The 15,692-nt window shown below is 35.3% G+C and overlaps 1 protein-coding gene across 1 annotated transcript in view; it reads right to left on the bottom strand.

The window, feature by feature from the left end:
* The window catches only part of TRDN (triadin), a 218,789-nt gene that overhangs the window by 115,469 nt on the left and 87,628 nt on the right, over window positions 1-15,692 (bottom strand). Inside the window, exon 12 of the mRNA XM_050973020.1 lies at window positions 8,778-8,855. Coding sequence (XP_050828977.1) covers window positions 8,778-8,855 — 78 coding nt within the window. The remainder of the gene's footprint in view (window positions 1-8,777; window positions 8,856-15,692) is intronic.

Genomic DNA, 15,692 nt, shown 5'->3' with positions numbered 1-15,692 from the left:
GAAAACTATGGTAAATGAGTATTATGGAAAGGACCATTTCTGACTTAAGGAAGTAATCCCATTTCTTGAATAAATTTATTTCCTCCCAATTTGAGCAGCTCACATTTAGAATGTTGTATATTAAGTGTATGTTTAACACCAGCGAAACTTGTAATTTCTGAAGCAGTAAATGCAGTGGGCTCTATGCAGATATGTACACAGTTAAATTAAGAGGCAGAGAAAATAATTAAATAGGAATTTAGGCTGGTCTTTTGCACTGTAAAATATAAACCCCATCTATTAATTGAAAGCACTTACTTTTTTAGCTTGGAACAGTTACAACTGCATACAGAGGGATCCTAACATGCACAAATTGTGGGTTACACAAGGAAACACAAGGTGCTTTGGAGGATTTGGCATCCACCACGATGTGAAATTCAAGTGCAATTAAATATTGAAAAATCTATTGTTATTGCAACTGTTTCTTAATTAACGTGATTTTTTCACTAGTAGCATTAGTCCTGAGCCACACTTCATGGACAGTGTAAGACAGACGAGTAGGAAAAAATCTCACTTTCAAAAGCCTGCAATACATTTACAAGAATTAAATAAGGATATATGCATCTGGAAGAGTACATGACAGAATCAGTCGGCAAAGCCAACAATGGACTTTTCATTTAGTCAAGTTTTTTCTGTCGACTTTATGCAGAAGTTGAGCTTTATGTAGCATAAGAAGGAGTCCAGTGAAGATGAGTATTGTGAATTAAAGCAGTGATGTACTACTGAATGAGACATTCAGGTAAAAAACTTATTCCTAGGTGAAAAAAAAAAAGAAGCAACATAGAATAATTTTCTTGCAAAGTGGCTGGATTGAACAGAACAGACCTTGAAGCAAAGTAACCTCTGAGATGGAATTATTTATTTTTAATAACGGATGAAGGACCAAGGCCAGTAGAAATTCGAATAAGATTCTACAAAGACCAAGAAAGGGGTGTTTCAACCTGAATTTTCTCCACCCATCTTGACAGCACCTTGCCTTTGTGTTATTCTCATAGCAGAGCAGCTAATTCTTGGACAATGGTGGGAGGAGAGATAGCAGAAGCATGCTAAGAACGTGGCACTTGAAATCAGGCCTGGTAAAACCAGTGTGCTACTCTGCCAGTGCTGAGTGGAATCTAAATTTAGGGATGCACATGAGTTACAGGACATAGTGTCACAGGAATGCTGCAGAGGAACTGGAAGAAGAAGGTGCTCTTAGAGTTTCTTTACCATACTGCTCCAGATGGTCCATGTTCTTATGGAAAGTCTGATTCTGGAAGGAATTGTCAGCTCATTACATCCCGTCTGAGAAACTGAGGTAAGCAGGGAAGTAAAATATAGTCACAGATTCCTTCTGCTGGAGAGGCATGCATATAGCAAACACTAACTAGTGGGACTGAATGCCAGAAGTTTGGAGATGTTTGGGTTCCCTTTAGCTTTCAAAAGTTCAGATCCTTATACAAGGCTTATGAGCATTTATCTAAAACCCTCTTGTCAAGTAACCTCAGGAGGAAAGCTCCTGTGAGAGACTTTGGATATTTATTGCCTGACTGTGAAATGCTACAACAGCTTTTCTTGCCTACAGATTCCAGTCCTGGCAGAAATCAGGATCAGCAGAGACACATGTATACTCACTGACATACAAAACAGAACAAAACAAACATTAATGCAGCTTTTCCTGAGAAACCGTAATTCAGACTGAACGCAGTGACTTCATTCAGGATAAGACTTCATTTCATTTTTGTCCAAGCAGCTCTGTACACCTTAAGCTGTCATTGGCATAATTTTAAAAGACCATTCAACCAAAACACAAGCTGCCTTTAAATTTTTTTTCCTTACTAATTTTGAAGGGATTACAGTTCCTCTTTGTTTTACTTGGTGACTGAAATCCTTTCTCTGCTGGACTCAATAAAATTTTTGTTGTTGATTTCAATGAGAGTTGGATATGCTTTTAAATATTAGAATAACTCATTACATTTCAGTTTTTGATGAAATTTCTTTTCTTTCCCATTGGGCTGTTGCTTAGGGTAGAGACTGACAATGACTGGCCAGTTGCACTTTTGGCTATAAACAATTTAACACCCATTAACAAAATAGGATCCCCTAAGAGCTACAGAGCTTTTGGAGAAATGAATATACAACACAAGGAGATATTTCTGCTAAGTTTAGGATGCCATGCAAAGTCATAACTTTAAGATGAAATCTAAATTTTAAGTAAAAATTGACTTCAGCTGACTCTTTGAAAAAAAAAATCTCGTTCTGGGGTAAGAGAGTCCTTGTTGGTTTGGCTACCTTATGAGAAATAATTCTGTCTTGATTGAGCCAAACTACTGAAAGGCCAAGAAAGATCAAAGAAACTTAATTAGTATTAATCTAAAGTTCATAAAGTTCTTACAGTTGCTTCTGTTCACATGCAGACACAAAAAGCGCACGCACACATGCACACACATGCTCTTTCTAACTTACAGTGCTTAGGCCAAAATGAAGGGCATTTATTTGAAAAGCTCTGTTTAAATGACACCACTTTTTTTTTCCCCTGCAGAGTAAGGAAATACAATTTCTTTTCATATTGGGCAAGTGAAAGACTCTTGGGGCACACAGCTCACTGGAGATACAGCACACCCTGAAGGCCTAGGCTATCTCTCCAGATTGACTGCTTTTTTTGAAACTACTTCACTGTTTTCAAATCCCAGTCTGAAACACCATTTGGCAGCTGTGAAGATTGCTTGTGGAGATAATTTTGAGGTCTGCAGAATCTATGCTGTAGAAATATCATGCTTGAAATTCCTAATGCTTTCATGTGACCTACATAAATGTTTCTTATTTCTTCCTGTAGTGATTATAGACTTTTTTTCATCGCTCTGTTGCATTAAGCACCAGAACTCTTTGTTAACAGCATGGCCCATATGTCGCCCTCACTAAACAGCACAGTGTGGAGCAAAGGAATAAAACCACAAGAGAGATGAAGCTAGAGTAGGCATGGCAAGTCAAAAAAGAGCAACTTCTATAACAACTTCTTCAACAGAACAACTTCTATAACAAGAACAGCAACAGAAACTCTACTGGACAATGGTCAATGCTAAATATGACACAAATATTATAATGATGATTGCCTAAATTCCCAGGGGAGCACTGATGTTTTATGGTGCAGCCATTACTAGTGAGAGCCAAACCAACACAGCTAAGGTAGCTTGGCTAGCCTTCTCCCTCATTGTGACCGAAATTTCTACTGGACAACAGGAATCAATGTCAGGACCAATTCTGTTGCCAGTGCTGGGAAGGGTTTTGCTGATACTCTTTATGCAGCATGCTTTTGAGCAATCATGTCTGAATAATGGGATGATGAGGTTATGCAGGACCTTTGTAAGAATTTCCTTTTTCTTTCCAAAGAAACGTGGGAGTTGTCCCTTTGAAAGCCCAGATTAACTTAGTTGCAGTATGTGTTTTCCATTTGCAGGTGCAACATATGCAAAAGACTATAGTTTTTCTATAACATTTAAAAAGCACTATGAAAAGTTAAAATAATCCTCTGAGATATTTGTTTGTGTTTTATTGGGTAAACTTTGCTGAATACTTATTTTCAAATGCATACTCTAACATTTTAAATGGCATTATTATAAAGGTTGAGAAAATATAATAATATGTCTAATCAAAATATACATATCTTTATGCATATTTTTTCTTACACTAGTATGCTTTTTTCTCATTCTGTTTAACTTTTTGTATTTTATGATAGAATAGAAGCGGTACAGAAGAGCCTGATGTCATGAAGGAAATGTCAAGGGCTTTCTGAAACAGGGAAGTTTTAGGGGTCTTTTCATCATTACTAAATCATTAGAATTTACTGCTCAAATGTCTAATTTAAATCATAAAATACTTCACTTTGCAACCCTGTTAATATTATTTCAAAGGTTCTATTGTCTTCAGTAGAGACCTTTTTATGCTGTAAATACAGCAGAGCATTAAAGCTAACTAAACTGTTCATCTATTAACCTAGATTATACCTAATCCATTGTATTACAACATTTTTAATATGAATATTTTTCTTTTTTCCTCTTTATATTCTTCCTTGGAATAAAGTTTATTAAAAAAATGGATTTTCATCCACAAGTCAAGTCAGTTTTACCAAGAATATTCTAAATGGGGAGAAAATTTTCAAAACTGTGCCTTTTTTTAAGGGTTCTGTTGTGTCTTGAATCATGATCTCTTACTGAAGAGATTTTTTAAAGGTAATTGATTCTATAGTATAGAAGAAAAACAGAGTTTTTTTATAGAGCAATCCATGTACAGAAGAGAAGGCAGACATTGACAGACTGTACAGAAGCAGATTGATTTCTGTAAGATTTATACACTACTGTACATCAAGGGAGCTTTGTCAAAACTTGTGTTGACTTCAGTAATTTAGATATTCTTGGTTATATCCCCTAATGTTAATTCATGAACAGAGATATAGACTAGAAATTCTTCTTAAGGCAGCCAGATAGTGTACATTCTATATAGCAACACAGATGCAGTTGCCAATTTAGACTCCACAGGAGTTTTGGAGGAAGTTAAACACATTTCACAGCAACCCGCTTTACTGCATTCTGCAAAATTTGTAATTAGAGGATTCAGTGACCTAGAGAAAACACTCTTTTTCCTCACAGATCCTCTGAAGAAGTTATAGATTATTTTTTTCCTTCTCACTTAATATCACACATACTGTCAAGATGACAAGGAATGGCCAGTATACTGCGGTCAAGGAAGGGGGATATTTCAGAACTTGTCATGATTCATTAACAGATCACAATGGTTATGTTGATGACTCTTCCATGGTAAATGCTCTCCCACTCAAAGATACAGTGTCACAGACATATTTTATGAAAAATCCTTTCCTTAGGATTTTTTCTCCTGAGAAGCTGAGAGGCCTCAGGAACAAAATGTAAATAATTCTTATCTGCTGCTGTGGAATGCAACAGGTGGATCTGTGATTGGTCTCATGTGGTTGTTTCTAATTAATGACCAATCATAGTCCAGCTGTATCTCTGGTCAGACACAGGATTTTGTTATCATTCCATTCTTTGCCTTTCCTTTCAAGCCTTCTGATGAAACCCTTTCTTCTATTCTTTTAGTATAGTTTTAATATAATGCATACAATAAAATAATAAATCAAGCCTTCTGAAACTTGGAGTCAGATCCTTGACTCTTCCCCCATCTTGAGACCGCTGTGAACACCACCACAATACAGGAACAGACTTTTAGGACAATATAACTTGGAAAATCATACTCAGATACAATGCTGTTCAAATGCTTTTTGTCATCCAGTACTCTTCAAAGTGGTAAAAAGCATAGGTCTGCTTGAGATCATATACCATGTGCATTAAGATTCTTTCCACCAGGAGAAGGATTTTGACACAGGTTTCTCACAAAGATGCTGTGGTCTTGTGAGAAGGCAAAGACATGCTATTCTGGAACAATTAACATGAAGATTCACCAATAACTGGGTAAGCCCCTGATCTTACTTTTTACACTTGTTTAACTGCAGAGTCTTCCTGGGCGATTACCCTGCCATGTCAGAGAGGGAAAGATGGGAGGACTACCAGAAAGTAAGGTCCTTTTCATGTGAATGTTGAAATGGAGGAAGAAAAAGCAGTGTGAGCTGGGCAAAAATTCAAGAGAGAGAGAATCACAGAGAAGCAGTATACACTGCAGAGAAGTTTTAGAATGTCATGAATAACAAAATTAAAGAAATCTAGAGTTAAAAGTGGTGTGGACTACAACCAAGGGAAGAAGGAGGATGTTAAAGTCAAAATTCAGATAGCCATGAAGAACTGATCTGTTCAAATTACTGGTGACACCAGTGTCCTGACATGGCAGCATCAGTGTCAGCCAAGCTGAGAATGCTGCTTCCAAATACTTGTGAAAGCTCCATAAAAAGATAAGATAAAGAATTTAAAATTAGTTCTTTAGTTCCTAGTTTACCAAACAAGGCTTCCATGCTTGAAATACAAGTAGATGTTATATATCAATGCCTTTATCCTCACAAATTCCTTTACCTTCTTTCTCTTGTTCACTGTTATATTTTGTTTTATTATTCTCTGCTCGTGATCTGAAAATCCAAACTCTTCATTGAAGTTTTAAGGTAAGATCTTTGGAAAAGCCAACCAACCATGAAATAAGAAAGCAATGTTTTTTTCTTTCTGACCAGATTAGTACAAAGCATTTTGTCTTTTTGACCAGGAGATATCTGAAAATTTCAAATCACACACTTCAATGCAATTTATTGCTTTGTACACTAGAACCTAATGTACAAATTGAGATTGTCTTAAATAATTACCCCGTTTCCAAAAGATTTACTGTGGAGCTGAAGGAAGAGAAAAAGACAATGACAATGGGAGAAAATGTGAGATTTAATATATAATAATGATATGCTCTTTTTCTAAGGCCTCAAGAATTCAGCAGAGCAAAATTTCTACAGGACATTGGATACTATCCAGGAAAAGCATTCCATTTGAAGGTATCAAATAATCTAAACATTTTAGAGATACGTGGTGCATACACACAACTATTTCTATCTTATCACAATACAAGAATAGTCCAAGATTCCCTAAGGCAGCAGTAAAAACATGTCAATCTAGAAAAAGAGTAAGATCCTTTCAGCCTGCACCAGCTCCATAATTACATGTATAATGTCTGAATATCACTGAGTTGGAAAGCCTAAGGTGTAAGTACATTCGTTTCATAAATTTTCTCTGAGAAAAAGTTCTATTATTTCCTACAGTTTTACCTTTTTGTCAGAGCTGGTTTCTTCTGTCAAAGGCTAAGCCAGTCTTTGATGTTATATAAAGTATATTTTTCAATTAAAATATGCTTCTGTCTGTTCTCTATTCTAACAACTTATGATACCATTTTCAACTATATTTATCAGAAGAATCTTTTGTTTCAATCTGTCCCTTCTCCTGATCAGTGATATTTAGTGATGTACCAGTCATAAAAGTATCTAAGCACTAAGTCACATGAAGATGTCTCTTCAGCTATTTTAAAGATTTAAAATTGTCTGCCTACTCCTTTTTTCCCTTCTGACATTTTGCCAAATATTCTCATAAAATACTTTTTTCCCTCTAGGGCTGAAATAAAGCTTCAGGGTTTAGGTTTCCTTAAGGCGCCGTGGCATATTTTCTCATATATGGAAAACAACATAACAGCTTTTCCTGATAACATTTTACAAGTAATTCTGCCTTCTTCATGTCTTCCAAATCTTGCATGAGAAGTATTGTATCCTAGTGACTGGCCTTGAGCTTTAAAAGGAATTTAGTTGTATGGTTCTGAGCAGATAATCTCCCCCAAATTTGTTTGCCAAATGGGTGTCTAATTTGCAGTGCCAATTACCTGAATTGCATGCATAAATGAGCTAATGAAACGCACAAATGTGTAACTGGTCATAAACAGTCATTTCTATGTGCAACTGCAGTAATTGCATGCTCCTCATGATTTTGAAAATCAAGAATCTAATGTTAATTTGATGCTAGTTCATCTTGTGTAACAGTTATATTTAAAGATTAAGTTTATCATTCAGCAAATATGTCTGCCTTGTTCTATTATGGTTTTTTTTCCATGGTTAATTGACAAATAACAGAGTTTAACATTGCAGGGGCTTCTTTCTGCGAATAAGCAAGGTTCAAAAATTTTCCTAAAGAAAGCAGGAGTGCAAATCTATTTCTATTCTGTCTCAAAATAACCACAATTTTATACTCCTTTAAACAGCATGTTTAAAAAGAAATAATCATTTGAGGTGAGATTTTTGGGGAAAGACATGATAAGTCACATAACTATTTTTATCCAAGTGTTCTGATTCACAATAATCACATTACAGAAATCTCTAATTAATGTAACACTTTGTTTCAGTCACGGGTCCTGGCAAAACCTAAGTCTCATTTTCTGTCTTCAAATGCAGGAAAACTTGTAGCTTTTGTTACTTACTCTGCTGCCACCCCATCTGCTCCTCTCTTAAACTGCAATTGCTTTCTGGGTGACACAGAACTAAGACCTCTATGAGAGAAATTAACAAGTGCCATGGCGTGACTGAAGGACTCAAGTATCAGATGAAAACTGCTACATAATTACACTAAAAGACCCGGCTGTTTTGTACTATTTAATTGTATGGTGTAAAGACCAAGTACATACATTGCAGTTGTAGTTCTGTCATCAGACATAGTTCATTTTAAAATTAAAATGAGTATTTCAATCACTTTACTGTAATGATCAGACTATAAACAATATAATTCAATTGCAGGGATTATGTTTTAATCTTCTGAACGTAAGATCTGACTTTGTATTTCTCTTTCGGTGGTTTTAACAATAGCAATAGGGTTGATAAATGCAGAGCCAGAAATATTACATTCATTATTACAAATAAAGCACAGAAAAATTACTGAATAACAATAGGTGAAAGAATAATCCAAAGTATATTAAGAGGATAATGTTGATTATGTTTATAGTTAGATAGCAAGTTATGGCTGAAAGCCATTCAAAGCATTTTAAGTATTAGTCCTCAATCCCGTAATCTGTTTCACTCAGGAAATCCCCCAAGCCATCTGTGAGACTACTATAAGGAGCATTTAGGTTTTGTCATGACTATGTCACTGTGTCTTTCTTGTCCCAGGCCTAGATAGGTTATATTTACAAAAAAAAACCAAAAAAAAAAAAAACAACCAAAATATTAGACCAGATAATCAAGTTAATAAGTAGAAGCCAATAAAGGTGGAAAAACTCAAACTTGCCTTCAATAGCTGCTGGTTTCTTTCTTGGACTGTGTTCCAGAAGAAGACGAGGTGGTGCAAATTCCTTATGTCCTGCACCTAAGAATACAGGTTATGAAGCATAGAAAATATATTCACCAACAGGCTGAGCAGTTCCACTGGGAGGCTGAGCTCCCTTCAAAATGATTCATGTTAAAAATATTACAGTGTGCATAAAAGCTAATATCTTTCAGACACTATAAGAAGGAAATGTATTTCTCAAGAAAGAGAGTAATTTATTTTTAAGAGTCACATTAAAAACCAATGAAGTCCATGTGACTCATACATATGCTGAAATGCTACAGTTCTGGTTTTCTTCCTTAGACTCAAAAGATAATAATAATACTATAATAATAGGGTTGCATACACATGATGCCTCTTCTACAACAGTGTCTTATTTTCTTCTGTCAAACAAATGATCTTCAGTTGCTCCCTAAAGTCCACTTAATGAGCTCCTGGAAACACTAGTAAAAATTATGATGTTTCTCATCCTTAAGGCTTTTTCTTAATTAGCCAATACCAACCAGGTCATGCACTGTAAACACTGATGAGGTTCTGATTCCAGCTGCTGACTCAAACACCTCTACTCTTTCAGAGTGTTCAGCTGGGACTTTCTCTACTGTCTTAGCCTATGTGCAGATGTCATGTTTTGTGCAAAACACTCCTCACTTCATTTCTCCACAGATTCGTGAACATATTTAATATATTCTTATATTACTTATGCTTATTTTCTAGTTTATGACATATTTGCAGTCTCCTTATTTCTTTTTATTTCACTGGCATTTTGTCTCAGTAGCTATTCTGTCACTGTCATTTGGAAAGTGCATTTTTTTGTGACAGAGAAAAAAATAAAATAGTTAAATATTAAACCAATTCACCAACATACATTCACTGTATGCACCAGCATACATTCACTGCACCAGAGTCCACATGCAAACAGACTGTCAAAGCTCAGGTCAAGCTTCACATCAAAAACTCAAAGCCATGCCTCATGCTTAATGATAGACTCAGAAAATAAATAAAGACTTTAATGGGCCTTAGAAACTGCAGCATCTTACTTACCCCTCTCACTTTGCAAAGGTGTATATACTCATGGGGAATGCATGAGAAAAACATCATCTTGAAGACAGCAGTGGGATTTGAACATCGTGGACTTAATGTTATTGCATCTCATCAACACAGGTACAATTGAAGGCACATAATTTGCGAGCATGGGATTCAGTTCATCCAGTAATTTGTATAAAATATCAAACACAGAGTTGCTCAAACTTGACATGTCCCTCAGCCAGATGTCCCTGACAAAATTTTAACACATTTATAGAACCAATGTATTGAAGGTGTTTTACAACAAGTGGTAATAATCCTACATTTTCTATGTATTTCCTGTCTTGGCAATAAACCCAAGTCCATATTTACTGGTATGACAGAATAACTATAGCCTTAAAATGAATGTTTGGAAAACTTCAGGCATCCTGATATTTAGCCATGATTTTCCAAATGCTTTATGTCTGAAAAAAAGAAAAATCTTGAAGGTACAAACTGAACTAATGAGCTGCTGCTTACCTTTGTTGCCAACCAGAATAGAAAAGTTATATTCATAACCATGAACATAACCATCAACACACAGAAACTGGAGCAATTAAATTTCCAGTTTACAATGAAAACAAAAAAAACCCCATAGCAATTAATGAAGAATGAGTAATTTTTTTTTCCTTCTACATTTGATCAAACTCCTAGAATAAACACTAGTTCTTTTTTTTTCCCCATTTTTTCTTTTTTCATTTTTTTTCCCTTTCCAGAACTAGACCACCTATTCCCCAGTTAGAGAAAGTGATAATTTTTATAACTGGGATGAACGTATTGTGTGAAAAAGGATAAAGGGCAGTGGCTCAGAATGTTGAGTAGATGAGTAATGACGAAGGAGAGTCGATAATTTGGAGTGCAGAGTGGTATCTACAGTGTGGGGCAATGATCTAACTCCTCTAGGTCAAATTGTAGGCTGGCCCCATTATCTCCCTGTGCTTTGCTGTGGCAGCAGTTTTCTAATGATAGCACCAGTGTGCACATAATGCCAGTATGATACCACTTATTGCTAATGACTTGTCAAGTTCTATTTTATGGCTTTACAAGTTTTAAGCAAATCATTTATTTCATGCAAATTGACCACACGATCCAATATGAGAGTGCTTTAAGTTTAGGCTTCACAGATCAAAAACTTTCCCTTAGGCCAAAATGTTTGTTCTGAGCAGGTTTCCATCCACTCTGATAAAAGGCTTCTTTAATGTTTCCATGTCTTATTAAATGTCTCTCTATTCACTTTGATGGGAATGTAAAAGACAGTAAATGAATAAATATTTTATCCATTCTTTTGATGAAATATGTTAAAGGGGATAACCTAAGTCAAATTTCTTTTCTTTTCCTTCTTCTCTCCTCTTTAAGTTATAAAGCACAAGTGATTTTCTGTAGAACAGAGAACTGATAAATAGAAATGAGGAATTGGCTTCAACAGATCAGACCATTTGTATTTATGATGTCTACTATCTTGACTCTGGCAGTGGCCAGTTGGACACATATCCATGATGTAAATGAGAGGAAGGCAGGATGTATTAAATGCTCTCAGTGGACAATCAGATTAGTTCATGAATTACGAGAAGTTGTTATCCAGATTACCACTATTATTGCTGGACATACATTTATCTCACAGCTTTAAAAACGCAGCCACAAGAAGTACTGCACAGTCATTTGCTTCTCATTTCCAGCACAGCCTTCATTTTACTGCTATGAGATAAGCCACTAAGGTTCCTTTAAACTGCTTTAAAAAAAAATAAGTAAGCTTTGATTTCTCCAAAATATGTAATTGCAAGCACAAAAATGTCCATGCATTTCTATGCCAGTCTGTCCCTAGAGTTGATCCACAACACTTCCATTTGTCATCTTTTCATGCAGCTGTGCTTTAGATATCTCCTTCATATATGATATTGCAAAAAGCTGACAACAAATTACATCTGATGAAAACAGAAAGGGAGAAATATTTTGGATTTAAGCTCATGGGAATGATCTCACCAGGAGAAAAAGTGTCACATTAAGACATGAGTACCTTCCTCCACAGACTCAAAGAAAATAAATAGGCTGGAAGGATGAGTAGGTTTAGGGCTCTAACTAGGTAACATGAATACTTCATTGAAAATCAGCTCCAGTCCTACAGTCCTTAAGCTCTGGGAAATTTCTGTCATCAGTGTTTATCAAATTGATTGAGATGTCTTGAAGAAATTAATCCTGACTTGGTTTATTAATATTTTAGATTTTTTATTGCATGATAAGGAATATAAGACAAACTTTAATTACCTTACTTTTCTCAATCTAGGAAATGTCTTTCTATGTGTGTCAAAAATGTCATATTTAAATATTTTTTATAAATTGATTTATGACAATATCAAATTATATGAGTTTTCCTTCTTTCCTGATCTTCTGGGTTCAACTTGTCTGCAGCAACCTTAATAAAGTGTCTAAATATATCTTTATTGATAAAAAGATTAAATACTTGTAAATGTTATTATTTTTATTTTTATACCAACATTTCAGACTGGTGAATATTCCAATTGGATATGGAGGCAAATAATGCCATCACAGAATTCAATATGTGGAAATAACATTCCTATGACTGTTCATTTCCTCATATCCATATACCAGTTCCTTGAACAACAGGAATCCTATGGTCTAACAGCACCAATACTTTGTTACAGTTTCTCGTGCAGCAAAATGTCTTCAGATAAATCTCATTCTGCTCAAATACAACATCATTCTCTAGTGATGGTAAAAATAATTCAAATAAAGTAATTGTCTTTGCAGAGTCATTTGTTATGAAAAATAAATTCCAATCAAATGTTTAATGAATGTTGGAACAAGGCATGGATCAGCAGAATGAGGCAAGACTGCCAAATATGCTTTTAGAGGACTGAAAACGTAATGGAGCTCAACCCTTTTGCCCAGGCTTCCCGTTTTGAGGTGTAAGTTGCTGCAAGTTAAAGGTGAGTCTCTCCCCTTAGTCATTACTCTCCAGACATTAGGCTGTGACTGTTCTGGGGAAGGGTTTCTCTGCTTATTATGTGTGCATGAAAGGAGCCAACTGTTTTTTCACTGAGAAAGAACAGCTGAGGATCAAGAGGTGAGATTATGTAACTGAACTGAACAATGCAAATGCTCATTTTCTGGAATGTATTGCTTGAAATAAAATACTGATGCCCCATATAGGCATTCTTTCCTAAGGAACACACTGTGACACAAGGACTTCATGCACACTGGCAATTAAATGGGGCCTGAGAACATTACTGGGCTCTAAAATTCAGATATACATATCCTGCAACATGCTTTTGGATAGCCTTTGACAACTTTGAGTTGTGCCAATCAGAAGTGTCTCAAAAAATTCATTGGTACAGTTCAGGAATTGGTAGGGGCCTGGGACAACTCCCAAGAGATAGCTGAGATGCATCAAGCCCATTTTGACCTTGAGGAAATTTACTGAACGTGGATCTCTCTATGAGAGAAAAAATCACATTCAGAGAGAGAACAGTTGAGTTGCGTTTGATTTAGTAATCTAGATGTGGCCACCTAACAAAAGTACGTCAAATGGGAAAAAAAATTCTAAGCAGGATTTTAATGACCTATTTGGAACAAAATTTTTGGCAGGGGAGGATGGACTTAGTGGATAATAAAATGAGACTTTTAAAAAAGTATATTTTAGTAGCCAACATATATTTCAGTTTTTTAATTGCACTCAGAAGATGGGTCTTTATCAAATGGTTAATTGTCCATCATAAAGTGAAACTCTGATTTTGCATAAGGCTGATGATATTACAAAAAACCTACACTACAGTATATACAGTGACTACCAGCAGCAATGCAATATTTTAAACTTTAGTATTGCCACACTGACTATCAGCCAGTTTCTTTTATGATGCATAAGAAAAGAAGAAAAGTATAGATTACATGGGTAATGACAAATCTATCCATCTAGCTATGTTCCACTATGTGGAAACACATATCTATGTGCTTTAAATCCATTAACAATAACACAAATAATTTTGGAACTCTAAACAGAGTCTAACTTAGAGTAAAGCACATTATTGTGAGATACTCCCTCAACACACAGGCAGTGAAACCAGGCCTATACAAATAACCTAACCACCTTGGGAGTCTATTCATTTATTAAGCTGAAAGCAAGGACCAGCAGGTTAAAACTGAGGGTGTAGGAAGGAAGGATGCAGACTGATATTCTAAATGCTCTTTTGAAAGGGTATAAGGGGAAGGATTAAATTTCTCTTCTCAAGACACCAAACGTAAGTAGCAGCAACTCGATAGACTGCTATTTTTAATACATAAAGATTTGAGTTCATCCTTTGTTGTTGACAACAGATTCTTATGTTTCTATGTAGTAATAATATAATTTATGCTATAATACATGTGCATGCATGCATGAACATATAAATAATATCAATATTTATTTAGAATGAACTAGAAGAAGGTTAGGGTTCAAAGGGACCATCTATTTTCAATTTCCTACCATGTTTTAGTGATGTTTCTGAATAGAAAATACTTGATTTGGCAATTAAACAGGTGTGAGAATCATTGTTGCAGACTCCTGGATGTTGTGAGAACGTCAGTTGCTGTGTTTTCACTCAGACACCAAATCCAATTAAAGTCACAGCTGGGAATATTTTTGATTTTTTTTTTTCCTGTGCATTTGTATCTCACATAAAGCAAGTGTGCATAACAAGTGTACAAATGAAGTAGGCAAGACAGGCATGGGTAGAGCTATTGGTGTTTTGGGGTTTCTTTTCTGTTTTAACTTAAAGTGGATACTATGGGTCCAGAAATGCATGTAATGTATTTTTGCTGCATGACAGAGCTTTCAGTTTAATCTATTTACAGAAGTATATCTGTTAGAACTCCCTTACACAGATTTTTTACCACAAAATCCCTCTTTAGCTCAATCCATATTTGTGAAAACTGTTCCAATTTTTATGCTCAGAAGACTGAAGTCATTAAGGAGTTAAGAGCTAAGCATTAACAGTTTTGTCATTATACGTTAAGAAGTCACACAGCCTTTCCTGACACTCAAATAAAATTGAATTGAAAAAATTGTAAATTTAATTTGCTGCCTCCACTTCCTCTCAATATTTAGCACCGGCAGTTAGCAGGTAAAAATAAACTGACATGCTACATCTAGAAATATCAAAAGACGGATCTCAAAGAACTAAGTACCAGGACAGTGGAAATTATGGGTTATTGTGTGGTAATGATGGGTTATTATATGCACAGTGCAGTACAAAAGGACTGTAGAGGCAGATTATAAAATGAAAAGACATATTCAGTCTTTCTCTCTCTCCCCAAATAACCTTTAATAAATTGTTATCATATACAGTGACCCCTAGCATAATTAACATGAATATCAGGAGTTGGCATAGATGCTTTTTTTTCCACAATATGAAATATCCAATTAAAACAGAAAACGCTGCAACTAAATACTTGCAGTTAACAATTAAAGAGAACAGAGGGGCCTTATAGGCTGTTATGATGGAAAGTAATAGACACGGACTGTGCCATGAGAGCACTGCTTAGTAATTTCTGTTCTTTGCATTGGTTTATCTGTACATATCATAGTTTCAACCATCCTTAGTCCAACTACATCTAAGAAACAGTCAGTGCTCTATTCCAGAAAAGCTATAAGTGATTGCTACAAGAATGATAATGCTTTTTGTTGTTTTCAAGAAAGAGTGTATGTGCCAGTTTTTGCAAAACAAAACCAGCCTAACATGGATAAAATCAAATTACAGATAAAATTACAAATTTTTATAATCTCTCACAATTACAGATATTTGTGAATAATAAATATACTTA

The sequence above is a fragment of the Serinus canaria genome, chromosome 3, assembly GCF_022539315.1.
Source record: "Serinus canaria isolate serCan28SL12 chromosome 3, serCan2020, whole genome shotgun sequence".
Classification (NCBI taxonomy): Eukaryota; Metazoa; Chordata; class Aves; order Passeriformes; family Fringillidae; genus Serinus; species Serinus canaria.
Note: the sequence above shows the minus strand (reverse complement) of the source record. Positions and strands in the feature narration are given on the sequence as shown.